The 26531-nt window shown below is 45.8% G+C and overlaps 3 protein-coding genes across 6 annotated transcripts; all 3 read left to right on the top strand.

The window, feature by feature from the left end:
• The first annotated feature begins 420 nt into the window (after positions 1–420).
• taok1a (TAO kinase 1a) lies at positions 421–12769 on the top strand. Of its 4 annotated transcripts, XM_061281955.1 has the most exons (23): positions 421–759; positions 3239–3497; positions 3619–3690; positions 3775–3876; positions 3978–4023; positions 4103–4199; positions 4331–4444; positions 4537–4628; positions 4711–4804; positions 4876–4957; positions 5032–5199; positions 5291–5491; positions 5603–5731; positions 5830–6066; positions 6150–6278; positions 6436–6639; positions 6720–6959; positions 7186–7398; positions 7496–7678; positions 7934–11604; positions 11944–12069; positions 12326–12407; positions 12467–12769. In XM_061281955.1, exons 2-20 carry the CDS (start codon positions 3366–3368, stop codon positions 8483–8485), a joined length of 3087 nt encoding a protein of 1028 aa, XP_061137939.1. In that variant the 5' UTR covers positions 421–759; positions 3239–3365; the 3' UTR covers positions 8486–11604; positions 11944–12069; positions 12326–12407; positions 12467–12769. The 4 variants fall into 4 exon arrangements, with proteins under 4 accessions (XP_061137939.1, XP_061137937.1, XP_061137940.1 ...); XM_061281953.1 differs by having other exon boundaries at positions 12326–12769; XM_061281956.1 differs by having other exon boundaries at positions 7934–11608; positions 12326–12769.
• A 123-nt stretch (positions 12770–12892) lies between these two features.
• On the top strand, positions 12893–16819 carry paf1 (PAF1 homolog, Paf1/RNA polymerase II complex component). The gene is made up of 14 exons (XM_061281958.1): positions 12893–13108; positions 13456–13488; positions 13573–13665; positions 13745–13866; positions 13986–14052; positions 14144–14245; positions 14320–14425; positions 14917–14985; positions 15096–15199; positions 15268–15384; positions 15460–15588; positions 15670–15775; positions 15868–15979; positions 16214–16819. Exons 1-14 carry the CDS (start codon positions 13062–13064, stop codon positions 16651–16653), a joined length of 1647 nt encoding a protein of 548 aa, XP_061137942.1. The 5' UTR covers positions 12893–13061; the 3' UTR covers positions 16654–16819.
• A 399-nt stretch (positions 16820–17218) lies between these two features.
• LOC133156152 (protein Smaug homolog 2) lies at positions 17219–26410 on the top strand. Its single transcript, XM_061281957.1, has 13 exons — positions 17219–17365; positions 18327–18843; positions 19087–19563; positions 19669–19905; positions 19972–20081; positions 20568–20654; positions 20793–21048; positions 21285–21370; positions 21520–21635; positions 21716–21917; positions 22005–22131; positions 23141–23224; positions 23323–26410. The coding sequence occupies exons 2-13, from the start codon at positions 18648–18650 to the stop codon at positions 23349–23351; spliced, it is 2007 nt and encodes a 668-aa protein (XP_061137941.1). The 5' UTR covers positions 17219–17365; positions 18327–18647; the 3' UTR covers positions 23352–26410.
• The last annotated feature ends 121 nt before the right edge of the window (positions 26411–26531 follow it).

Here is a 26531-nt window from a genome sequence, read left to right as displayed (position 1 = left end):
TACTGCTTTAGACATTGCTAAGTGAGTACATATTCATATTGGTCCAGACCAATTAATTGATGCATCAGGAAACTCCTGGAGATACAGCCAGGGGCGTCGCTAGCTTTTATGGGTGCGGGGGCTAAGCCCCCAGGAGAGAATGCTGAAGGGTGGGTACTTTTGAGTGTGTAATAAAAAAAAAAAATCTGCCAAAAGTCGGCATCAGCCTAAAAAAAAAACATAAGGTCAGACTTACGCAACCCTTCACGTCCAACCTTTTGGTGTAAAATAAAGGTCAGAATAGGATCTTTGATTTCACTCGTCAGATATATTGGATGGAGAAATGGATCGATAAGAGTGGCATTAAAGAGAAACAAAAAAAGGTAGTGTATGAAGTGTTATTGGCCTGGAATGTCTCCACCTCCTCGTGTTTGTGGGTCAGAGAGAGTTGAGTGCAACAGGCAGGGCGGAACTGCTCGAGTGCGTCGAAGCTCGGATCTGACTTGAGTTCGTTCCATCCAAGTCGAAGTTAAACCACGCTGACGTGCTCGGCCTTTTTCTGACGTAACTCGAGCGCACCTCGGATATGATCGTGGCTCGTTTAAAAGGCCGTTTTTTGGGCACCGTTTGAACTTCACTGACGTTATTGCCCTCAACTTGTTTTTTTTCTTCTTTTGACGACAAGGGAGGCGGCGGAGGCAGCACTCGGCAGCCATCTTTGGACCTGCCTTGCCTGGGAGTGGGATTCGACCATTCTGGCAACCCAAGTCACTTCTAAGGGTGTGTATGCTCTTTTCTTGATTTTCTTTCTTTTTCTTTCGTCATATTTTTTTCTAACCGAAATCTACTCCGTCGTCTTCCTGTGTCCATCGAGTGACAGCCGAGAGAACCGCAAGAATCCGACAGGCTAATTCGGCCACAGGGCCAAGGAATGAGAAAGAACGGAACACGTAGTTTTTTGTTTGAATGTTTTGAATTTGACGACATTTCTACAGCACCGCCTGAGAGCTGGCCTGTCACAGGAGGGTGAGTTCGGAGCTAACGTGGCTAAGCTAACGTAGCAAACATCCGTGTAGCTTAGCCCCCGAATATCTCTTATCGCTACCAAACGAACTCGAAGTCAATGTTTGTTCCTTCCATTTCGCAATCGCCGAACGACACGCTCGGTTTTGAACACTACGCGCATTGTTGGTCTTGTTTTATCATATGACACGTAACTTAATCTCGCTAACGTCAAGTTCGGTGCTAATATCACAGCCAACGCTGGGCTAGTTAGTTGTCCGGGGATCTGACCAAACCACATGATTTGAAACGCTTTGCAACACGGATAAGTGGGTTTATTTATTTTCCCTGAGAGTTTGTCGTAGAAAAGTGACAAGGATAAGATAATCTCTAAAGCTACTTGTGTTGCAACTTCACCGGTTGGGGGGGTGGGGGGGTCTACTCACTAACCACAGGTATAATCTCGTTTGGCTGGCGACAATTGCTGGTTAAAGTGGGCTACTCAGTTAGCATGATCTCGCTTATAACTGCGACATATGTGTGTCGTAACGTAATGAATGTTTCCACATACCGTAACACGAAACTATATAAGCCTTTGATACCCAAGTTGTGTGTCAAAAGGAAATGACTAATCTGTTTAATCATATGTTTACCAAAAGTGTGTTCTGGCAGTTGATAAGCTTGAGCTCAAATCTGAGGAATCAACCCAACCGCAATACGTGAAATATTGCCATTGGATTCACATATATAAATAAATGACAATACGACACTGCCATTTTTCCGAAGTGCGCTCACTAACGACTGCCTTTGACATTTATTTTCAGACACCGCTAATTCCTTTTAAGGTCTAATACGAAGATACTCGAGTACTAATTGCCTTATAGCTATGTGAACAGGAAGTGGTGAGAAACCCTCCAGCTCAGTCGCCTCGTCCTGCCGCATTCTTGCACGAGTGCGTGCCGCTGCGCGAAAAGGTGACACGCGTGAAGAAGGTACGAGTGGTCGGCGTTCACGCATGTCGTCTGCGAATGTCGTCACGTACTGTGGCCCTAAAACTTATTCGTTCCATGCCAATTGTGGTGGTAAAAATGGCAATAAAGAGGGCCCCAGGCATCCATATGCTTTTTTTTTTTACATAATATAAACCACTTACAGGTGTCTTAATAACACGTCTGTGCCATGCTTTCTTTAAGAATTCCAGAAAATTATAGGGTAGTTTTAGGGGTGGAGCTTTGTATTTGGTGAGCCAGCCTTCGTAATGGCAGGCATCATCTCGGTCGTCTCTTCTCGGATGATGAGGGTTCATGGTGACTGGCTTCTACTAGCTCAACGCAAGGCCAAGCTGTGGCAGAGACGAGAAGTCGGTTTTGCCGCTCGCTTTGTTTGGAGTTGCGGCTTGTTTAGTGTTAGAAGACGATAGCCTGATCTGAGGCGCTAGTTGTCCCAGGCAGGCAAAGAAAAGTCTTGTGACTCCCGCCGCGACTTTGCGTCTGCTAGCAGCTGATCATCTGAGCGGGCCTTAGTGATTATTTTTTTTTTTTTTTACACACGACATCTGTATGGCAGTTGCAAGAGAGGGCATAAATAGCCCCCCCGCGACATGAAAGTTTTGACAGGATTTGTTGATCTCGTATGTAATTTTGAATAACACGTAAAAGAAGTTCTTTTCTCACATTAATCTCCCCCCCCCCCCCTTGTCTAGAATTGAAGCGAGCTACAACGACTTATTTTTAAAACGTAGAGACCCCCGCATGTGACGATACACAACAACAAAAAACCAGACTAGCCCGTGGTAGCTTTGAGGACATGTTTTCCAGGAGCGTACAGGTTTGACGAGAAGTCCCATCACTGGAATGCTTTGTCTCAGCCAGGCATCTGACAAGTGAGGCAGTGTGTTGTCACCTCGGGACCTTTTGTCAGGGGGGTGACATCGCTCTGTCCGCATACAACTGGCGGCGGTGTGAGGTGAGGGTTTTCAGGACACGGCCCTCCTGATCTCATGACTAGAGTTGTCGCCATGGCAACCCACTTATCTTGCGCTACCCTAGGATGTCCTCCACTCCTGAATTTAAGACCTTGTTCCCATTACTCGCTTGAAATGAAATTTGAACTCTGGGTCACCACAGAAAGGTAAAAAACGTAAGATGTGGAGTGATCCCCCCCCCCCCCTCCTGAAATTTCATTCAAATTTGGCAGCTGATAGAATTTTTTCGAATGGAATTGCAACATGTATTTACTTTTTTTTCTTTGCTTTCAGCGGTGACCACGTATGAGGCGACTGTCCTGCAAATGAGCCGTCGGTGGGGGCTTTCTAGTCGCTGTCGCAGACCCGGATAGTTCGGCGGCAGCGGCATCAACTCACCCCCGACTACCACCTCCCCACTATGCCCAACAGCAGTCGGACGGGGAGCCTAAAGGACCCCGAAATTGCCGAGCTCTTCTTTAAGGAAGATCCGGAGAAGCTCTTTTCGGACCTACGCGAAATCGGACATGGCAGTTTTGGCGCTGTGTATTTTGTGAGTATCTATATAAAAAAAACAAAAGTCCGGTTCAAGCAAAGACATGGAGAAAGAAGCTCATGACGTACTTGCGTGACAAAAGTGATTACATCAGTGTCCTGCTCGCTTTGTCATTCAGGCACAAGATGTGCGAACAAATGAGGTGGTGGCCATCAAGAAGATGTCCTACAGCGGAAAGCAGTCCAGCGAGGTTGGACTCCCGAGAGTTCTCAGCGTAGTCTTTAGCTGTTTTTATTTTGCCCTCTGACTTACTTTCCCTCTGCATGCTCCTCAGAAATGGCAAGACATAATCAAGGAGGTGAAATTCCTGCAGAGGATACAACACCCAAACAGCATCGAGTACAAAGGATGTTATCTGCGAGAACACACGGCTTGGGTGAGAAGCACCGTGAAGATGTTCCAACTCTGCTGGACCGGTGGAAGCCTTTAACGAGACACTCGATACACCCTTTGACTTTATTTTGTGTATTATTTCAGCTGGTGATGGAGTATTGTCTAGGCTCTGCTTCAGATCTGTTAGAGGGTGAGTGGGAGTTGAGCAATTTACACATGAACCCCTGAACCCCTTCTGGATTTGCATGTCGGTTATTTTCTTTCTCCAGTGCACAAGAAGCCCCTGCAAGAGGTGGAAATTGCCGCAATTACACACGGCGCTCTTCAAGGTTTGGCCTATCTTCACTCCCACAACATGATTCACCGGTGAGTGTTCATCAGGAGCGTGTGTTGCAAGCGCCGATGGCCTCGGGCTTTCTGTTTTCTAAGCAGAGTTGTTATCACTCACTCATCCCCCCCCCACCACTACCCCCCTCCCGCTCGTGTGTGTTTGACAGAGATATCAAGGCAGGAAACATCTTGCTGACAGAGCCAGGCCAGGTGAAACTCGCTGATTTCGGCTCGGCCTCCATCGCCTGTCCTGCCAACTCCTTTGTTGGGACGCCATATTGGTAAGCCCAACGACACGAGCTTTTGAGCGCCGCATTTGTTTTTTTGTAAACGCAGTCATTGCTGATATCTGCTTTTTTTTTTTTTGTTTTAGGATGGCCCCAGAGGTGATCTTGGCTATGGATGAGGGCCAATACGACGGCAAGGTGGATATTTGGTCTTTGGGAATTACCTGCATTGAATTAGGTAAAGCCGTGGTTTATTTCTTTTTTTTTCAAATCTGGGAGCTGTTCTGATTTAGCCTGACGTGTGTGTCTTTTGTTTGTAGCTGAGAGGAAGCCGCCACTCTTCAATATGAATGCAATGAGTGCCTTATATCACATAGCGCAGAATGAGAGCCCCATCCTGCTGTCCAGCGAATGGTGAGCAGCCGCCGCGTTTCTCTTTCACGTTCAGCGCCCCGGAACTGACCGCGTCTTGTTTTTGTTTTTAGGACGGATTATTTCAGAAACTTTGTAGATTCTTGCCTGCAGAAATGTCCCCAAGATAGGCCCACCTCCGAGGAGCTCTTAAAGGTCAGCACAAAGAAAGTCACTGACTGGAAAATCCATATTCCTAAAAGTTGAACACAATGTGTTTCCGTCCTCAGCACGCGTTCGTCCAGCGTGAACGCCCCGAATCGGTTCTGCTGGACCTCATCAATCGGACGAAAGATGCAGTGCGGGAACTGGACAATTTGCAGTATCGTAAAATGAAGAAGCTCTTGTTTCACGAAGCCCACAACGGCCCCGCGACTGAAGCCGCGGACGAGGAGGAGGTCCGTCGAGCTCGGCATCCTTTTCCGTCGCCGTCATTGGAATATATAGCGCGTTTGTTTTTTGACACCGTACACGTCGGGCTATTTTTAGGAGCCGGAACACAGCGTGGGCAGAACGGGCACGGTGAACAGTGTGGGCAGCAACCAGTCCATTCCCAGTATGTCCATCAGCGCCAGCTCCCAGAGCAGCTCCGTCAACAGCCTGACAGACGCCGGAGATGACAAAAGCGAGGTGGACATGGAGGGGGACCACACTGTCATGTCCAACAGCTCCGTCAAACACGTCAAACCGGTAAAACATGTCTTAAGTTCTTTGAAATCCATTTTTTCAAAAATATTTTCTGCCTATTATGTCCAAAATGTAATCTACTGTTTACAAATAATTGCCGTGCTTAACTTTCAGGAGAGAGGAGCGAACAAGAAAGATTCTGAACCTCACGTTCGCTCATCCGAGCCTCAATCCCAGCCCGCCAACGCCCCGCGGCCCAAACGCAACCGTGAACACTTTGCGACCATTCGCACAGCCTCCGTGGTAAATGTCGTTTTCAAACCGCGCAATTAGGCAAAGCGACCTCATTATGTGTCGAGCCAGCACCACGGCAAAAATCGCTCTTCTGCCATGTTCACCAGCTCACCCGGCAGATCAAGGAGCACGAGCAGGACTCCGAATTACGAGAGCAGATCTTGGGGTACAAGCGCATGCGGCGGCAGCACCAGAAACAGTTGATGGCGCTGGAGAACAAGCTGAAGGCGGAGATGGACGAGCACCGACTGCGGCTGGATAAGGAGCTGGAGAACCAGAGGAACAGCTTCGCTCAGGAGATGGAGAAGCTGATCAAGAAGCACCAAGGCTCCATGGAGAAGGACGTATGTCTTAAAGTGATTTTAGTTGCAAAACATCCGCTTTTTTTTTTCCCCTCTGCCAACTAACGCGTTTTGCCTTTCAATAGACAAAAACGTTCAGCAACGACGAGAAGAAATTCCACCAGCACATCCAGAGCCAGCAGAAGAAGGAACTGAACAGTTTCCTCGAATCACAGAAGCGGGAGTACAAACTTCGCAAGGAACAACTGAAAGAGGTCGTGAATCCAGGACCCTTGTTGTCTTAGTTAGCCCGACTACTATTTCAGTTTTCCACACAAATATTGACTGTAATTATTATCGCGGTGGTTTACGTTCTCGTAAAAAGGGGTGAAGAGCACAAACAAACCTCTCACGCGGTTTCCTCCTGAACAGGAGCTGAACGAAAACCAGTCGACGCCCAAGAAGGAAAAGCAGGAGTGGTTATCCAAGCAGAAAGAGAACTTCCAGCACTTCCAAGCCGAAGAGGAGGCGAACCTGCAGCGCCGACAAAGGCAGTATTTGGAATTGGAGTCCCGCAGGTTCAAACGGAGGATTTTGATCGCTCGCCACAACATCGAGCAGGATTTAGTGCGCGAGGTTAGGGGCGACACGATTTGATCCCACGCTCGATTGCCTTTATGTCGTTACCCATCGTTCTCCTCTGTGCCCGCAACCAGGAGCTGAACAAACGACAGACCCAGAAGGACCTGGAGCACGCCATGCTCCTACGGCACCACGAGTCCATGCAGGAGCTGGAGTTCCGCCAGCTCAACACCATCCAGAGGACGCGGGGCGAGCTCATCCGACTGCAGCACCAGACGGAGCTCACCAACCAGCAGGAGTACAACAAGAGGCGGGAGAGGGAGCTGAGACGCAAGCACGTCATGGAGGTCCGCCAGCAGCCCAAGAGCCTCAAGGTAATTCAAATCGATATCACGATCTGCTCAAGTATCAGAAATTTTGGCTCACTGGACAAAGCCTGTAAAATGCTAATTGTGTTTATTTTCATGATCTCTCCTCACAACTTGGTGTATTTTTATATTTAATAAAATCCTATCCATTTAGATTTGGGGAAAAATGACCTCCTGGAACAAATGAGGTTCATGATCAGCGGTTCAGTCCTAAATTCTTCTTCTTTGACAGTCCAAAGAGCTACAGATCAAGAAGCAATTCCAGGACACCTGCAAGATCCAGACCCGGCAGTACAAAGCGCTGAGGAATCACCTGCTGGAGACCACACCAAAGTCCGAGCACAAGGCCGTGCTCAAGCGCCTGAAGCAGGAGCAGCACCGCAAACTCGCCATCTTGGCCGAGCAGTACGACCACTCCATCAACGAGATGTTGTCCACTCAGGCGGTGAGTAGTAGCAATACGTCAGAAAAAAAACCCAACAACTTCATCACGTGACATGGTGTTTTATTCTTCTTCTTTTAAATTATTTCTCAATCTCCAGCTTCGGCTGGATGAGACTCAAGAGTCCCAGGGCCAGGGCCTTCGTATGCAGCTTCAGCAGGAGCTGGAGCTTCTCAACGCCTATCAGAGCAAGATCAAGATGCAGACGGATGCGCAGCACGAGCGCGAGAGAAAAGATCTGGAACAGAGGGTGTCGCTACGCAGAGCGCTGCTGGAACAAAAGGTTCGTTCTGTCAAACTCGTCATATAACCATTCCCATAAATTGTAAAACACAGATGATGGAGGACTGAGATATTAGTCATCTTTATATAATCTCCAACAAAAGCACAGATGTGGGCTGCCGCCAAGCGGCCAAACGTGGAATTACACCTGAGAGTAACGTCTGAACTAGCTAATGGAATCTAGGGGTCACTGTAATATGTTGTTTTTTTTTTCAGTAGTTGCATATGGTGGTTTTGACCGCTTGTTGCCTTTCAGATCGAGGAGGAGATGATGTCCTTGCAGAACAATCGCTTAGAGCGAATCCGCAGCCTGCTGGAGCGCCAAGCGCGAGAAGTGGAGGCCTTCGACTCTGAGAGCATGCGCCTGGGCTTCAGCAACATGGTGCTATCCAATTCCCCGGAGTCCCTCGGCCACAGCTTTCCCGGATCGCCGTCAAGTTGGAGCGTCCATCTTCAGCAGCAGCCGCCGCCGCCGTCGTCAGGAAGCTTTCACGGGTCACACTGGAGCGGCGGCAGCTCGGGCGCGGGGGGGTCGAGCCGCCAAGGCAGCCACCGCCATTATCACTCCAGTCCCGGTGGGCCACCTACGCCGCAGAGCTGGGGTCAAGGCGTGCAAGTAGGAGGGGCTCCGCAGCCATGGGGTCACCCGTCAGGCGCGTCGCTCGTGTCCCGCACTGGCGCCGTGGTGCAAAACAGCCCCCAAGGAATGGGGAGGACACCGCCCGGGGGCCACGGCGAGCAGGGCATGAGCAGGAGTACCAGCGTCACCTCGCAAATATCCAACGGGTCCCACCTGTCCTACACATAAGTCCTCGGGTTGCTCCGCTGGCGCACGTGTCAAGTGCAACCAAACGCAGCAGCCAAGAAATCTCCCCCGCTCCCTCCCTTCGTTTTTTTCTACTGTGCGCACCCACACGTGGATGTGTGGTTGAATCAATGTTGCTCAGGTCAAATGGTCTGCAAATAGACGCAGACCCCCCCCCCCCCTTCACATCCTTTAGGTTTATGACGTCAGCACATTTTTACTGATACCCGCTAACCTTTTTTTTTTATTATTATTATTATTACATTGTCCTTCACGGCTCCCATTTTGCACATGAAAACACTGTTGAAAGATCACCATATATTCAAATATTAACCCCCCCCCTCCCCCCAATGGCCCGTACTGATTGCGCTTGGAGACAGTGTTGTAATGCCAGCCTGCTGCGATGGCCATCGGGATTCATTTTAGACCGCCGCCAGCCAAAAGTCACAACCACAAAAAAAAAAAAAAATCCCCCTCTCAAGTTCAAGGCCGCAAGCTTGATGACGGTGCCTTTTTCAGTTTGTTTGATTCCAAACATATTAGGCCTATATGTTCAGAGTCTGCTAAATCCCTTTCATGCTTAATCGTGTACACCGCCCCCCCCCCCCCCATTTCAAGGAAGTTCTCGTGTTCTTTTGGGTGATGTTGAAATAGACTCCGCCATATGTGTAAAATGTAAGAGCCCCGTTTTGCAGAGTGTGGGTGCGTGTTTGAGCATTCTTAGGATCCTTCTTATTTCCACAAGTTCCAATTATATTCAGAAGTTCACGCCGTAGTGATGTGCCGAGTAGTCTTAAAAAGAAACTGTGAGAAGTGGAGAGGAATGTGTAAATAGTGCTTTTTTTTGTCTTTTTTTTTTTTTAATAGTAGTTCTTTTAGAGCAGTGGTACTCTTTTGAGGTGACATATCAGTGTCCACAGTGACACACTTACCTTCAAAAACAATCAAAATCAGATCGTGATTTTTTTTATCAGTGCCTTTTTTTTAGAGGAGAAAAAAAACTGCTGCCTTTTCAAAGCACTTTATGCTAAATGCAAGATTTTTTTTTTTTTTTTTAAAGTAAATATTTGCTTTATTTTGGTGAAAGCACCTGGTCGACGAGCGTTGTCGGAGGGATGCGGCGCCTGTCGGTCGAAAGCCGCCGCCGCGTTGGCTGAACGTGTGGAGCCAAATTTGGAGTTGTGGCTTTGTCGGTTGAGCAACTTGGTGGAATTGTTTAAAAGCCATGACCATGACAGCAGGCTGGGTGCCACGGCGACAACGCAAAAGGTGCGACAACACGTCGCCGCTGACTGAATCCAGCACACGCGTGTGCGTTTGTGAGGGAACACGCAAGTATGAACAAATGTGGCGTCGAAGCACTTAGCTGTTTATTTTACACGTTGCAGGAGCAGCCTGCATTGCGTGACAAAACTGTTATAGGGGCTGTTAATTTTTTTTTTTTTTTTTTTGTGGGCCACATTGTAATCACTAAGTGGAAAATACGATTTTTTGTTTTACCCACTTAGCAAGAATGGTGAGTTCTAATTTACAATGTCGGTGTGCTTCAACTGTGATGGACGCATCTCGGAAGCAAATTGTTCATTTTAAATAATTTGCTTTTTTTTTTTTCCTGAAATAAATATTTTTCATGTTAATAAATGCGATGACAACAGGATAAATGTGTAAAAATTCTAAACAAAGTTGACACCAAGAAAAGTGCTAAAACAGGGTGTTGCTCGGTGACGGGACCAAAGCCAAAAGATCTGAAACAGGAAGTGTGCGGTCAAGAACTTCATCAAACGTTTGACATCGAATTTAAAAATACTTATTCCATGCAATAGAATATCCAAAAACGACGCAATGTGAAGATTTGACCTTTGATAGAAATTAACCCCCAAAATTACAAATCTCTACATTTTAATTTGTGTGCCACAATTATTATTTTTTTCCCCCCAAGTGTTCAACTATTGTCCAATTTGTGTTGAGTGTTTTGGTGGAGTAAAAAAAAAAAAAAAATTAAAATCTTTGTGCCAAAATCACATTAAACCCAATTAGATCCAATTTGCTCTAGTGGGCCGGGCCACCATAAAAAAATGCGTGGCCTTGAGTTTGACACCATGTTAAGCAAATGAAAGCACCTTGTTGCCATTTCAAGCACCGGTAACTACCGCCATGTTTTAAACTACCATGACAACTTTCTGTCATACAAAGTTTGGAGAAAAGCGAATTACTCTTAACCATCCATTTTCTACAGCAGAACCTCACCGACCCCATGCCAACTTTCACTTTTGTTTGTGTGTGATTGGATGGTTATCAATGTCTCATCGCTTCACCAACCTGGATGTGTTTTTAATTGTCTTTTTCCTTTGGGGGGGGGGGGGGGTGCAGGGGGTCTTACTGACTGACTTGACTGACTGACTGAACGAACGCAAATTGAGGATTCTGAATAAGGCAACAGACAAGAGAGGGCTAAAGTCTTCTGTGGTCCAAACACTGTGCCATAGTTGCCTGGCCCATATGCTGCCATGTGGTGACCCCTGACCCCCCCCCCCCCCCCCCCTTTCCCCCTTCAGTGAGCTGTCACATCTGATCCAGAGGCCAACACACCCCCGCACGCTTTGGTGACAAATCCAGTGAGAAGATAGAGATTGCATTTCTTTTGAAGATGTCAGTATTTTTATTTTTTGTTGGCGCATTACCACTACAACTTGTAACCTGTATTAAATTGTATAGATGGTCATGAGAGTTTATGAAGATGCTACACATAACGAGATGCTCAAATACTTAAAAAGTCGATTCGGATTGTATTAAAAAAAAAAAAAGATTCATTAAAAAGAATAAGAATAGAATCAAATCTACTATTTTGTTTGTATTATAATGTACCATTATGTTGGCAGAGGGATTATTGAAAATAAATGAGCTGTAATAAAGTAATTTTAGTATAAACGGCGTTGTCTAATTTTATTTTATATTTTACTTTATTTTTAGCGTGTGCGCATTGCATTTCCGACGTTCATGAGGTTTGCGTTCTGATTGGTCCGTGGACCGGAAGTAATCACAGCGTGCGGTATGACGAACATTGTAAACAAATGTTTTAACGATTGAGCGGAGGAATGCCACCCGAAGAGAAACTCGTTTGAGTGAGTACGTTTGTTATAATGTACGCAAGAACACGATCGTGTGCTAACATTAGCCACAAAGCTAATAACAGCCTCGCGAAATGGTGGCAAAATAACATTGTGGTATAAAGTGCTATGTCCTAACCTTCGACATGTGCGGGCGAAAATGTCCGCTTAAAACCTGAGCTCAAATGTTTAATCCTGAAAACAAAAAGGGTGTTCCTCAAATTTGAAAATTCCTGATTTAATAGCTAGTTAGCGTTAGAATGCTACAGCTAAGTCGGATTTGTTTTGTATCGTCAAGAGTTACTTCTATTTGATAGTTGTCATTGTAATTGTTTCTTCCCTTTTTATTTTCAGGATGTTGTGCGAATTAATTTTCACGTCACTATGGTTCCTGTTTGTCATCTTCTGGGTGGAGACCAGTGTATGGTTCTTCCTCGCGGTGTTCTACCATGATCGAGCCTTGTACCTTTGGGAAGATGGGTGAGACATTTACATTTTTTTTAATCGCAAAAATCTGTGATTTTAACACATTTTATACCCGCTGTAAATCCTAACAGGCGATTTGGGGATGTTTTTATGCTACCTTTTGAAATTGAAGTGAACTAACCTGCTGTGCAGATATAGTTCATGTTTTAATAAGTCTAAATAAATAAAAGATGTATCATGTTATTCTTCAACCCTGATACCAGACCAGCATTTTTTTTTTAATCTCACTTTACCTTGTGTTTCTTCACAGAGTTAATTCCCACTTGCAGAGAGAAATGTAGCCCTTGGACATGAACATCTGGGAGCACCTCCTGAATGCACTGTTTTGAGATGTGTGTGTCCACACCGTGCTGCCTTTATTTGTTCATTTTTTAATACTTATCTGCAATAGATGCACACGGAACAAAGGGTATGGATGGAGCTCTGCCGGGACCTGTTGCCTTCATGTTTTGACTTTTGGAGATGATGGAGAAATGATTAGTGCCGTTCTATGCAGCTTGTAAATGTACATATTGGATATGTTGGAGCCAAACATGGTCGAATACAAACATCATGTGATGTCTTTTGTTATCAAGAACGACGGGGGGTGGGCGGTTCAAATATGGATGTAAAATATTTCATTTGAACATGTAATTAGTTCTGTTTGGTTCAAATTTTAATTAATTATAATTAACCAAATAAATATAAAACTAAATGTGTTTGTTAAATGATTTATTCTAGTATCTTTTCACATGATTTACCCGAAAGCCGTGACGTACAAGACAAAAAACAAATGAACCCAAGCCTTGTGTTACAGGACTATAGACAACAGGGGGCGCTCTCAAAATCTTTGACTACATTTTAAGAGCATCTCGGTATAGCACTTCCGACACAGTTCGCTTAATGGAGGGTAAATTTCGATAATTTTGTGTTCCTCTTTATTCAGAGGATCCACTTGTTTTTGTGGAGAATATTATTTCTCACTTTGGAAGCCGCTTCGTCCTATAATGGCGCCGACGATTCAGACGCAAGCACAACGCGAGGACGGCCACAGGTAAAACATGTTAGGCGCTAGCTTTGCAGCTAGCTAACTTGTCACTTATTAGTCTCGTATTCGCAAATATGGCGTAATTGTTGGTTTTGTTGAAAGGCGAATTAATTATGCATCTCCATTGTTCTCATAATACACCCATTGTACCAGGATAACAAAGCATCTGTCAAACTTCATGCAATCTCGTGATAAATTTAGGAGTTCGATGATAGAATCTCGCAGCTGCACATAAAACAAATTGAAAACTACTACGACCAAACTAATAAATTTTGAAATTTTTGCATGGCCGATGACATATTATTCATTCTGATTGGTTAATTATCAATTTTTTTTTTTTTACCTTCTTTCAGTCGGCCGTCATCACACAGAACTGTCCCTGAGAGGTAAGTCGTGCTGATATGTAAATTTGTTTTACTTTAAATGGAAATGTCAAATAATTTGTGACAATATTTTTGTGTCCACAACAGGTCAGGTGTGGTCTGTCGGGTGAAATACTGCAACAGCCTGCCCGATATCCCGTTTGACCCCAAATTCATCACATACCCGTTTGATCAGAACAGGTACTGTCATTGCCTCTTTCTATTCTTACCATTATGGATGTAAACAGAGTTAGTCATTTTCTTGTTGCCACGGTAACAGGTTTGTACAGTACAAAGCTACATCTCTGGAGAAACAGCATAAGCACGAGCTTCTGACCGAACCGGACCTCGGCGTCACCATCGATCTCATCAACCCGGATACGTACCGTATAGACCCAAACAGTAAGCTTCTTTAATCATGGCCTCCATTCCACTGGAAGTTGTGCTAGAAATGAAACGCAACTGAAGTGTATTTTGTGATTCTTTTGCAAACCCATCTGTCGTGCACATTTTTGTTTCAGTACTCTTGGATCCAGCTGATGAAAAACTGTTAGAAGAGGACATCCAGGCTCCGTCCAGCTCCAAGAGGTTAAAAAAAAAAAAAAGCTGAGCTCACCCAGATTGCTTGAAACGCCTTTACAGATGTTCATACTTTATTTTTTGCCCTCCACCCTTTAAGATCCCAGCAGCACGCTAAGGTGGTGCCTTGGATGAGAAAGACGGAATATATTTCCACCGAGTTCAACAGATACGGCGTCTCCAATGAGAAAGTGGAAGTCAAGTGAGTTGACGGTCGAGTGGCATGGCACGTTTATCTGCGAGCCAGCACGAAGTCATCGTGTGGGTTGTGCTTAGGATCGGCGTGTCTGTCAAGCAACAGTTCACAGAAGAGGAAATCTACAAGGATAGAGACAGCCAAATCTCCGCCATTGAGAAAACTTTTGAGGACGCACAGAAAGGGGTGAGGGCTCAGTCGCTTGTCAGACACCAATACTGCAATGCTTTTTTTTTTTTTTTAATTCCATTTCGGTCTAACACATCTCTTCAGTGTAATATTCGTGTTGACCACTAGATGGGGGTACACAGAAATGATTTTACTGTGATCCTGCTTTTTATGCAGCTGTAGGTTTGTTTTCTAGTGTACATCTTTGGGGAAGAGTCTTAATGTGACATGATAAGTTTGCTAGTTTGAAAGAAACAACTGGATTTGTTTACTGCTATCACACAAAAAGATTGGTACTGTAATTTTCGGACTATAAGTCGCGTTTTTTTTTTCATAGTTTGGGTGGGGGGGCGACTTATACTCAGGAGCGGCTTCTATACATATATATGTTTTTTTTTTCACTTTTTTGGGCATTTTATGGCTGGTGCGACTTATACTCCGGTGCGACTTATAGTCAGAAAATTACGGTACTTCTCACTTTCATATCTAAAAGCGCCTTTTTCATTCAGATCGCTCAGCACTACAGCAAACCTCGAGTTACTCCTGTGGAGGTTTTGCCCGTCTTCCCGGATTTCAAGGTAAGCTTCGGACTTTTCCATCTGCTCAGGTGACACCAAGCGTCACTAAAAGGAAAGTGGCGACTGTTTGCGTATTCCCGACGCGTAATGTCGTCCGCGTGCCTCGGCAGATGTGGATCAACCCGTGCGCTCAAGTCATCTTCGACTCGGATCCCGCTCCCAAAGACATGTCGGCAATTGCAGGCGTGGAAATGATGTCCCAAGCCATGATCAGGTAGCGGCCAAAAAAGAATGATCAAAATATATTGAGGTTGAGTGACAAACAACTTTCCATGCACGCAGAGGCATGATGGACGAGGAAGGGAACCAGTTTGTGGCCTACTTCCTGCCCAACGAGGACACGCTTCGCAAACGGAAGCGAGACTGCGACGAGGGGCTGGACTACATGCCCGAGGATCTGTAAGAGAAGACGAGACGAGAAGTCGCTTCATTAGGTACGCTGTGTTGATCAGGTGGCTTCTTTTTCCTTTTCAGCTACGACTACAAGATCGCCAGGGAGTACAACTGGAACGTGAAGAACAAAGCCAGCAAGGGCTACGAGGAGAATTACTTTTTCATCTTCAGAGATGGCGACGGGGTTTACTACAACGAGCTGGAAACAAGGTTCGGCGCGGTCCAATGTGTCTTGCGTGTGCTAACCGGTGTTGCGTGTTGACACGTGTTGTTGATTCGCGTGTGGCCCAGGGTGCGGCTGAGCAAGAGGCGAGCCAAGGCGGGCGCGCAGTCCACCACCAACGCCGTGTTGGTGTGCAAGCACAGAGACATGAACGAGAAAGAGCTAGAGGCCCAGGTCAGTCTTCACCATCCAAAGACTATTTTTTTTTTTTTCTCTTCTTCCTCCTCCCCGCACCGCTGATGACTCTCTGTTCGTTTGATTTTCAGGAAGCCCGAAAAGCTCAGCTGGAGAACCACGAGCCCGAGGATGAAGAGGAAGACATTGACATGGACATGGACATTGACATGGACATGGACATGGACATGGACAAGGACTCTGGTGAGTCATCCTTTATTCTCTCAAGACAGCAGTTTTTTTTAAATCCTCAAAATATAATCCCATTTGATATTTTGTCCATATTTATTTTATTGTGATAAGGCCCCAAAATACAATTATTCAGAAATTTACATAAAATTGCCAATGTAATTATTTTATTATACTTTTGTTTAAATAACGTAAGTAACGTGTGATGTTTTTATTTATTTTTTAAAAATTTTTTTAAAACCCCTCCAGGCGATGACAAAGAGAGAGGCAGCGGCAGCGAGCCAGAGAATTCCGCCAGCGAGTCAGACAGGGACGACGAAGAGCCAGAGAGGCGGGCGCCAGAGGAGGACGACGACGATGAAGACCGAGACCGAGCCAAGATTACGAACAAGAGGAGGCGGTCGAGCGGAAGCGAGAGCGGCGAGGACCGCACCCGCAAGTTGCGCGACGAGGAGGAGATCTTTGGCAGCGACGATGACGACGACAGCGACAACGAGCCGAAGAGGAGCAGCGGCGAGGATGCCAGCGACGACGACGAGCGAGGAGGAGGAAGCGGAGGCGGCGTCAGGAGTCTCAGCGCCTCCCCGGCTCCCAGCGAGCACAGCAGCGAGCACTCGGAGGCTCAGGCGCCGAGTGCCAGCGCCAGCGAGAGGGCGTCGGATTCCAGCGATGCCAGTGACTCTGAATGATTGCGCAATCATCTTCAAGTCTTCCCTTTTCATAATACGTGGATGTCGACTTGTTGTGATGCGGACATCGCTCTTGCGTCTTTCGTCTTTGAAGCAGAACGTAAAAATGTTTTTTTAACATGTCATAGCTTCACATCCAAATAAATGTTGAGCTCATTTTTAAGAATTCCACTCGTTTTTCTGGCATTTTAAAGCAGAATTGAATTAGTTTTGGTAGTGATGTGGATTTTTTATTTCAACTCTATATATTCACCAGTAATCTAACCGATACAAGTTGAAAAGTGAAAAATTTGAACGATATTGAGTCACCCACACCAGTTAAACGTAATCATATTTTCTTAATCACCACTTATCTTGTGTTTTGGCATTATTGCTTGCCGTCCAGACGTATGACGTCACACGCATGACGCTCGCCTACGTCACACGGCAACTAAGAAAACCCCAAAAATTCAAGTACATTTCTTGCCAGGCGTCTACTCTTGTATTGTAATAAACACTTTTTTTTGTACATACATTCTTTGACTTTGTCGGATCCACAGCGGGAATATCTTTCTCATGGACACCACTACGACGGAGAATCGGAATGTACGCCTCTCGCTGCTACGGCAACATTATTGCTAGCAAAACTTGCTAAGCTACGACGAGGCTAGCGCTAAGCTATGCATTACGCGTTAGCTTCGGCTCGCTAAAAGCACCCACAAAGCGACAAAAGGTAAACAACTTTGTGTCTCGTCCGTGTATGTTCAGGTAATAAGAACACCGAGGTCGTGTCGGGGAATTTATTTGACGCGGCCACGTTTTTTAAACTGTTTTGAGGCAGCAGCAACAGCGCCAACGAAAAACAATACAAATCCCTCCCAATCACTAGCAAGGCCGACTTTGCTAGCTCTGGTTAGCTTATTCCAGCTGTCTGAGTCGTCGAGAAGTCTCTTTTTATTCTCCGGTGACTATTCTTGGGGACAGTATTCTGACCAAAAGCCTCCGTTGGAGTGTTAATATCGGTTGTATAGCTGCGAATGTTACAGGTGTTACCATTTTGTAGTGACGGGCGAGTTTTTGAAATGCTAAATTACACTTGCCGGTCGCCCAGTTGTATATAATGTACACTGTACGTGTGGACACATTTTGATTCAGTGGGTAATGGTGGTATAAAGCCAAAAAATAATAATACGGGCACTATGACACCGCCCATTTTATGACTTGAAAAATAATACATCTGCGATTTCTTTCCTCCCACCCTCAATGGTTCGATTTAATATGCGAGTATATTTTCAAGGTCTTCTTCCCATGTATATATATTTGTTTATATTATTAAAAGCAAACCACAAACTAATATGTATTACTGTAATAAACAATATAAGATCCATTATACATAAATATATTTATTAGGGTAGCTTACATCACAATATATGCAAATGAACCATCAGATAAAACGAGTTTTACCTACTATCTAACTTTAACCTGATGAAACTCAAGACTCTCGTTGCGGAATGCAAAAACATTCAACTCACTTTGACAACACAGGTTGTATTCTGTTATCATAGAGGATCATTTCATGTTTGTATGTAGCTATGATTCTTTTGAAAGTGCTCTATAAATAAAGTTGACTTGAGTTTTCGGGTATTAAAGACTGCTCATCCTAATTCAAATGCTAATAATATTCCTTTCTGTAGCCTGCTTTTTTAGGTGACCAACATGATCCCAAGCATGCAAGAGTGACGACAATCTATTTGGACTCCTCCTATCGGGATTACTTTCCAAGGAATCCCCCCAAACAGCCCCCACTGCGACTTGTCAAGATTTCCCATTATGTTTTGCTGCACGTGAACCATGTGAGGGTCTCTGAGTTGGCGTCTGGGGAAAAGACTTGACCCTGTCTGTCCCTGAAAATTGTGCTTCCCCACCCCTTGGTCCCCTCCCCCCCCCCCCTTCACTCCCCTCAACCCCGCCGTCCTCACATTCCCCATCTCCTTACCTAAAAAAGGAGACACGCCATGATGTTCAGAGACCAGGTAGGTATCCTCACGGACTGGTTCAAGGGCTGGAACGAGTGCGAACAGACAGTGGCCCTGTTGTCCCTCCTCAAGAGGGTGTCCCGCACCCAGGCTCGCTTTTTACACATTTGCCTTGAACACTGGTTGGCGGACTGCACAGAAATTCACATCTTAGAAGCAGAGGCCAACAATGCAGGTAGATGAATACATATTTCCGCGCTGGTGTACAGTGGAACCTCGGTCGGTCACAAGATGATGATGAACATAGTCGGCGTTAGAAATGGAAACAAAGAATGTTCAAAATGTCTAATGAGGTTGCCAAAGTGCAAAATAAAAAACCGAGGTACGCTGTGGCATCTTTGGAGGTTCCCCTGTATATCCGGCGTGTTGTGTGATCATCATAAAGGAGCAGCACTGATGGAATGTTCTCTGTCCTCAGCCATAGTCAACCAGTGGCACCAGGAGCCCAAGGAGAAAGTGGTGTTCTTGCTCTTGTCCCATCTGCCTTTGTTGCAGCCACGCAACAGCGAGGCCAAATGTGAGTACATGAAGCTGCTGCAGAAGGTGTTGAGTCACACCATTGAGAGTAGCTTGTTTGTGGAGGAGAGCAGACAGCTACTGTCCTACGCGCTAATCCACCCCGCCACCACGCTGGAGGACCGCACGTCCCTGGCTATGTGGCTCAACCATCTAGAGGAACACCTATCCGGCGGTTATACGCCGGCCACACGGGCGCCCCCCAGCCCGTACCACCCCCGTCAGGGTTCAGATGAGTGGGCCGGCTCGGCCGAGGGCCTGGAGCCCGGCCAGGCCTGGCACGACAAGTCCCCCTCGTCCAGCACGTCTCCTGCAGGCCAGAACGGGCACATGACTTTTCCGGGCGGATTGTCCTCTCCTGTCAACAGCAATAATACAGGTTTATTTTTAGCTCCTGCTGTCAGACTCGCAGATAACAGTTTTATTTGAATTCTTTTTTTTTTTTTCTTCTTCTTTGTCCTTACAAACTGTTCCTTATTCCCAGGACTAGGCGGGCAGATGCAGCCCAGCCCTCTGAAGAAATCCGCCATCCCCTCCGGTTCACAGTCGTGTAACTCTGATTGGCTCGGTCAGGATGACATGGGAAGCCGGCAGAACTTCCTCCCGACGGACCACGCGCCGCTCTCCCCGCAGAGCAGCGTGGCGTCCTCAGGCAGCGAACAGACTGAAGACCAGGGCTCGGTACGCAACACCTTCCAGGAGGACGGCAGCGGCATGAAAGGTCAGACGACTTTCTCGGTCGTGCGTGACGCGGCAGTATTTGAAGACGACCTCTGCTTTATCGCAGATGTTCCCGCGTGGTTGAAAAGTCTCCGCCTTCACAAGTACGCATCGCTTTTCTCCCAAATGAGCTACGAGGAGATGATGATTCTCACGGAGCATCATCTGGAATCTCAGGTTTGTGATAGACGCGGGCTGACCTTCCAAAAGAATCCCCGAATTTCAATGGCCGTCATTTTGATGGAGCCGCTGATGAAGAAGTCTGCAGAATTATGCACAGTCAGCCCATCCGGACCTTGCAATGACAACAAGATTCCACCCGATGGCGCCACAGTATTACACGCATTGCCTCTAAATTGACTTCAAATATGTATAATTTGTGTTGGGAAAATTGATGGGATGAGCCCCAGCTCACTCGAGGCCCTATAAAAAGCGGATTGATACCGGTGCTGTCTCATCAACGGTAAACACTTGTGTTCTTCAAGCTGATGATAATACATCACCTTTCAACGAGGCATGAAATGAAAGAATGTAGCCCGCCGGTCACACGATTGTTGTCGCCGCCCCCTCGGCTTGAATGAAACAGACGGTGATTATTTTTTTTTTAGTTGTGTAGCTCGGGCAAGAAGTGACACGTCGTCTTGTTATCGCTTTCCTTTTTAGAACGTCACCAAGGGAGCGCGGCATAAAATTGCCTTGAGCATCCAAAAACTGCGCGAGCGGCAGAGTGTCCTCAAGTCTTTGGAAAAGGTAATTTACACGACAGGGTTTGGTTTGCATGAGTTTATTTTCTGGGCCCAATAAAAAAAGGAGTTCATTTTCAGGCCAGGGTCAGGAAATTCCTTTTGGCCGCTTGGGTTTTAGTTCCATCTTGTGGCGTGTTTGCAGGACATTTTGGAAGGAGGAAACCTGCGCAACGCTCTGCAGGAGCTGCAGCAGATCATCATCACGCCTATCAAGGCCTACAGCACGTTGACGCAGACCCCGCTGGAGCCGGCCGGCTCCCCTCCCGAAGCCGCAAAGTCGGCCGCGGATAAAGACGCGGCCCCCGAGGGATTCCATTCTCACAGCGACGGAGACTCCTCGGTGACGCCCATCTCGGACGGTGACATTGCCGGACAGTTCACCCGAGTCATGGGCAAAGGTAAGAAAGGCCTCCCTGTTTGTTTGACTTCATGTTACAAATCTCTTGCAAGTTTCATTTAATTCAGGAACTCGTGTCTTCCTGTGGATATTGTCGTTGATTTCCCAGGACATGACTGAACGGAAGCATACTTAAGTGCTTTCTCGAGTTGATTGTATCATATAATAAGTTATTAATTGTCCTCGTCAGCGTTCTGGACTCATTCCACATGAACGGGCTCGCTTCTTTTGTTTCAGTGTGCACGCAACTGCTCGTGTCCAGGCCAGATGAGGAAAATATCAGCTGCTACCTCCAGCTCATCGAGAAATGTCTAATACATGAGGTAAGTGTATTCGAGGAGTGTTTATTGGTTTTGCTACAGATGAGGGCGGAGACCTTAACGGCCGTAAATCTCGCGGACACTGAAAGAAATATCGAGATCACCATCGAATGAGTTGGTTGAACTTTGTTGTTTTTCGTCCTTCTTTGAAGGCTTTCACGGAAACCCACAAGAAACGTCTGGTTTCCTGGAAGCAGCAGGTCCTCAAACTGCTCCGCCTGGTCCCTCGGAAAGCCATGCTGGACATGCCCGTGTACCGACAGAAAGGGTGAGCCCGGCCGCCGCCCCTCCCAATCCGAACCGCCATACTTTCAGCAAAGTCAAAAACGGACTTCTGTTTTCTTCCAGCTGGGCCTACGGGTCCAACTCCCTCCCCACAGCGGGCTCTGTGAGCGGAGGCGTGGGCCGGCGGGGCCAGAGGCAGTTTCAGATAACCCCCCGCGGACTCCAGGCGGGGCGCATAGGTCTGTTGAGTCCCGGCGGAATCGGCGGCGTCTCTCCTCGCCACACGCTCACCAGCCCCGCCGGGCTGGCGGGCCAAGGTCGTCAGGTCGGTACAGCTACCCGTCCGTCGAAGGCGGCTGAGGCCAAAGACAACCGACTGACGTGACTCATCGGTATGTTTCTGTTTTTTTAGAGCCTGTGGTTTGCCAACCCCGGAGGCAGTAACAGCATGCCAAGTCAAAGTCGCAGCTCCGTGCAGCGGACCCACTCGCTTCCTGTCCACACCTCCCCGCAAACCATGCTCATGTTCCAGCAGCAAGGTACTGTATCAACCCTCTTCCATCCATCTTGATTTTGCTTAAATGATAATATATTCCTCATTTCATCACTTTATTTTTATTTTTTTTTAAATGCCCATTTTTTACAGTGCAGTGTGTGTACGTTGTGTGCCATTTTTGCGTATACTTTTTTTCCCAACTTTAAATTATGTGCTTTGGCGCAATACAATTTGGGAAACTAGATGCTTAGATGATTTGCATAAATACGTGATCGGTATTTTTACACGCTGAACACTTGTAAGGGACTCTGCTCATTTCTTTCCATACACCCAATGCTTACCCAGTTTTCTTTTCGCACAAAAGTAGCTTCTTACGCAACAATCGTGGAGAAGAAGCTTTGTCGCCTGACAGCCAGTTTGTAGCATCTGTCGTCCTTTGTGGGCAAATAAAAAAGGTACATTGTGTATTTCAATGAATAGGCAGGAAGCGGCTTCAAACATTTTCACAGGCGAGGCTGCGTCGCGAAAAAAGGTCAGCGTTGACGCCGTCGGAACACGACAGGGCCATTAGAAGAGAAATCCGCAACACGACATCTGGCGTACCAGCGCTGGTGCGCGCTTCGCAGAATGTGCCGGATTGTTTACAGCCACACGCTGTTCGCTTCGTCTTGTTATTGTGTGTCTGGCACAGAAGGGAGCGCGGCGCTCTGTTGCTAGAATAGCATCAGTGACTTCTTTGTTTGTTTTGGTTCACTTGGTGAAGCCGTGCAGCATTTGTGCGATGCAATATTAACCGGTTGGATGAAATATTAACAGCTGACACTTTAAAATCTCCAAAATTGTTACCCTCTTGATTTTTCGACTAATCTAGAAAAAAGAAAGAACAAATTCCCTTTCTTAACCCAACGACTTTCCCCTTGTGTTGTTCTCCCCCCCCCCCCCCCCCCCGGCCATGAATTGCTCCTTCGTGCAATCCCATCTGGAGATGATGAAATAAATGTGGATTCAGTAATCCCACAGCAATTTAACACCAAATTATGTTTCTTTATTAGATTGCCAAGTTCCAGGCGCTGACCTGGAGATCAACCCAACGCTGGAGTCGCTGTGCCTCAGTATGACGGAGCACGCCTTAGGCGGTGAGTGAGCCCAATACGCTCTCCCTATCCCAAAAAAAAGAAGAAAAATACGAGTGGTAAGGATAAAATGTCTTGACACCTTTTCATCCCCACCGCAGACGGAACTGACCGGACATCGACGATATGAAAAGAAGACAAAAGAGAGTGGGGGGGAAGAAAAAAAAAAAAGCTCCTCATCACCCAGCACAAAAATTACGTACGCTCGAGCAAACCAGGCAAAGCAGTCACTACATAATGACAAAAAAACTGTGTATATGTTCTCTAATATTTTTCTACTTTATTATATACAGCTAAGTTTATTATTACAAAAAAAAAAAAAAGGAATACAGATAATTATTATATTGCAGGACAGGCAGGAAGGTTGCCGCCCGTGTCACTTGCAGGACTGTGACATGGCGCAATGGCGAGCGAGACAGATAGGTGCTGTCTTCAAAACGGCCCTTTTTGAGTTCTCCTTCTTTTCCTCCTTCTGCGCAGACCTGCACTGCCTCGCGTGTTGATCGGCCGCATGTAAGGCACTTGGATACAAACGGCACCGGGCTGTAATTGGCTTATGAAGACACTTTTGAGAGCCCGAAAAGGCGTCTGAGAACTTGTTGAAACGGCGACTTGTCACCTCACGGTCATGCCGCCCAAAGGCGGGCGTCGCCTTTTAGTTGAAGCGTTCCGCCCTGTAGACTCCTCCTCTCCACTAAAGCCAAAGAGAAGGGTTGTTCGGTCGATAGTTGAGCCGGGAAAAAAGTTCTGGCGACGGAATGGTTGAGCAGTCGGAGAACGCTCGGCTGCGTTTTGTCTCCGTTATCCTTTTTTTTTTTTTTTTTTATTAAACTCCCTACCGGCGTCAATGATGATGAATTATCACGTTGTGCCGAGGAGCGAGGGCCGGCCGAGGGTTGGGCTATTGCACAAGAGCTGATTTCAAACCTGGTTCCTCTCCAGGGACCCCAAGCACACGGGTCCTCGGTTTTTAACATGCCATGGTCTCTCACTAACCCGGCGGGAAAAAAACGACCTTATTTGAAAACAGGCCATAAATAGGTATAAAACAATCTAATGGAAAAAAAAAGTAACCCATTCATAACATTGTAAAACGAGTACGCCATATTGACGGAAGATTCTCATCTACTGTAAAAAAGGGAAAAAAAAAAGAAAACACTGATTGGGAATCCCTAAAATTGTTTCAACTCTTGACAATCGGCCCCCCAAAATACACCCTCTTTCCTCACACGTGACGATTTGATGACTCATGCATTTCCAAGGTGCTCCAAGATGTCCGTATTTTTCCGTTAGCGTCTGTGTTTCAGTAAACCCTCGACATTATCGCGTGGTATCAGTGTTGAAGTTTTTTTTTTTTTTTTTTAAAAACAAAATAATAATAATAAAGAAACAGAAGAAGCGGTCTTCTAACCCCGGCGTCTGTCTTGGAATGTGGCAGAGCGGAGGTGCATGTACCTTTTGGATATGGTCTCTCTTTTGGATCACTTTGTTTGTTCGGTTGCTTCGTAAGGCAGGGATAACCGTTTGAGTTTTTTATTTTGGTAAAGATGGTCATACAGTGGAACCCCCAAAGTTGATTTATTCCAATCTGAATTTGCTGTTTCTACAAATTAAAATTGTGTTTTACATAGGGCGGGACCAATTTGGATTTTTGTTAGGCCGAGTCTGAGATTTTTCAGGATAAAATTCAGATATCCATAATTAATCGGTTGATTATTACTATTTCTAAATATATAATAAATTGATCTTTTTGTGTAACGCTTAAAACAATGAAGATTGAAAAGTCACATTACTGTAGCGATGATTTCAGCTAAATATTTTTGACAAAATAATTTTCTCCGATTGACTGCCGTGTAATAAATTCTTTGATTGTACAAGAAGCAGCTAGACAATTTTCTATCTCGCGTAACTAACAAACAAAAAAAACCAATTTGAAATGCCATTTAATTCCAAATTCTTTCATGACTTTGGAAGTTCCACTGTATCCACAAAATTTGGGGGTTGTTTTTTTTAAACTCTCCCTCGATACGGATAACTTCTGCTTTCTTTCTATAATCGCATGTTTTTACGGCACTGTTGTAGATAAGAGGTGAACGGACATCTTGCAACTAAAGTTGTGTGTATGCTTCAGCGTGTGCGTGTGTTTAAAAACGCCTGTTTACATCTTTCTAGAAAATAATGCCCGTGTCATTATGTGAAAAAACAGAACACCCCCCTTTTTTTTTTTTTTTTTTTTTTGCGGATTTTTAACATGTTGGCTTCACGGTGTCAAGTTATATCGCAGTCACGGTTTTCTTCAGAGCAGGCTCTTGGATACATCTGACTTACGAAAAAAAAAAAAAAAAAAAGACGCATCACGCTCGTGCCCGACATGGACCTCAAACAACGGCAGTTGACATTTTTAGGACTTGTGTTACATATAGCTCGCATTACGAAGCGCCGCGGTAGAATGCGGTACAGTGGCCGTGCAGAATTATGCGTTTTTCTGAGCCACGCTCGATGACTAACTTGTCAAACACTACACAACAATACAAGGCCAAGGAGTACTCCATGTTTACATTCCACTGATGCACTTCCAATTTGTGTGTTTCTGCACACGGACAGGGGTGGGGAACCTGCGGCCTTCTCCCCCGGTGGCTTATGGTACACATAAAGTTCTGAATGGGCCTAAGGTCAACCTAATTCGACCTCTACACTTTTCATTTGGAACTTCTCCGCATTTTAATTTTCTATATTTCTGGGTTCCATTAAAGTCATACTGCGTTTTGGTATCATCCTGAAATTTCACCCATAAACCTTTTGCTGGATGAGTCAGCTCATGTTTGCTTGAATTTTGGATGGGCCTCAGAGGACCAAGTGGTTCCCCCCCGTCCCTGCAAGCGGTGCTTACAGTCATGCTGAGATCATCAATGTCCCTGCCAAGCTTGATTGATGCATTCGATGCAACCAGGCTGTTGCTTTTTGTCTTAACACAATTTATATATATTTTTTCCATTTCATTCAAGACTACCCAAATAGTTTCTGTTTTATGAACTCTTGTGCATCCCGTGCTTGCTTTTGTTTTGTCTTTTTTTTTGTTTTGTCTTTTTTTTTTTTTTACTAAGTCCTATTTGTGAATGGTCTGAAGTGCAGCATTTGTCAAATCATTGACAGTCCAAATAAAGAGGTTCGGTTCTTTTTGCAACAGAACTGGTGGTTTTTCTTGGTGACTCTTGATAAAGACCAAATAATATTTCAGGAAGGAATAATGCACCCAATTAAAAGTATAATAAAATTATGAGGGGAGAAAACGACTTTTTATCCCGTCATA

The sequence above is a fragment of the Syngnathus typhle genome, linkage group LG6 (genome assembly GCF_033458585.1).
Source record: "Syngnathus typhle isolate RoL2023-S1 ecotype Sweden linkage group LG6, RoL_Styp_1.0, whole genome shotgun sequence".
Classification (NCBI taxonomy): Eukaryota; Metazoa; Chordata; class Actinopteri; order Syngnathiformes; family Syngnathidae; genus Syngnathus; species Syngnathus typhle.
The sequence above is the reverse complement of the archived record's forward strand: the minus strand, read 5'-3'. Positions and strand labels throughout refer to the sequence as shown.

What these genes read in the sequence shown, in the direction of transcription:
- taok1a (XM_061281955.1), top strand. Translation starts at nt 3,366, where the DNA reads ATGCCCAACAGCAGTCGGACGGGGAGCCTAAAGGACCCCGAAATTGCC. An exon ending in GCGGAAAGCAGTCCAGCGAG is followed by an intron (nt 3,691 to 3,774) that starts GTTGGACTCCCG and finishes CATGCTCCTCAG; the next exon opens with AAATGGCAAGACATAATCAA. An exon ending in AGCAGCCCAAGAGCCTCAAG is followed by an intron (nt 6,960 to 7,185) that starts GTAATTCAAATC and finishes CTTCTTTGACAG; the next exon opens with TCCAAAGAGCTACAGATCAA.
- LOC133156152 (XM_061281957.1), top strand. Translation starts at nt 18,648, where the DNA reads ATGATGTTCAGAGACCAGGTAGGTATCCTCACGGACTGGTTCAAGGGC. An exon ending in AGCAGAGGCCAACAATGCAG is followed by an intron (nt 18,844 to 19,086) that starts GTAGATGAATAC and finishes CTCTGTCCTCAG; the next exon opens with CCATAGTCAACCAGTGGCAC. An exon ending in GACGGAGCACGCCTTAGGCG is followed by an intron (nt 23,225 to 23,322) that starts GTGAGTGAGCCC and finishes TCCCCACCGCAG; the next exon opens with ACGGAACTGACCGGACATCG.
- paf1 (XM_061281958.1), top strand. Translation starts at nt 13,062, where the DNA reads ATGGCGCCGACGATTCAGACGCAAGCACAACGCGAGGACGGCCACAG. An exon ending in TTGAGGACGCACAGAAAGGG is followed by an intron (nt 14,426 to 14,916) that starts GTGAGGGCTCAG and finishes TTTTTCATTCAG; the next exon opens with ATCGCTCAGCACTACAGCAA. An exon ending in TACAACGAGCTGGAAACAAG is followed by an intron (nt 15,589 to 15,669) that starts GTTCGGCGCGGT and finishes CGTGTGGCCCAG; the next exon opens with GGTGCGGCTGAGCAAGAGGC.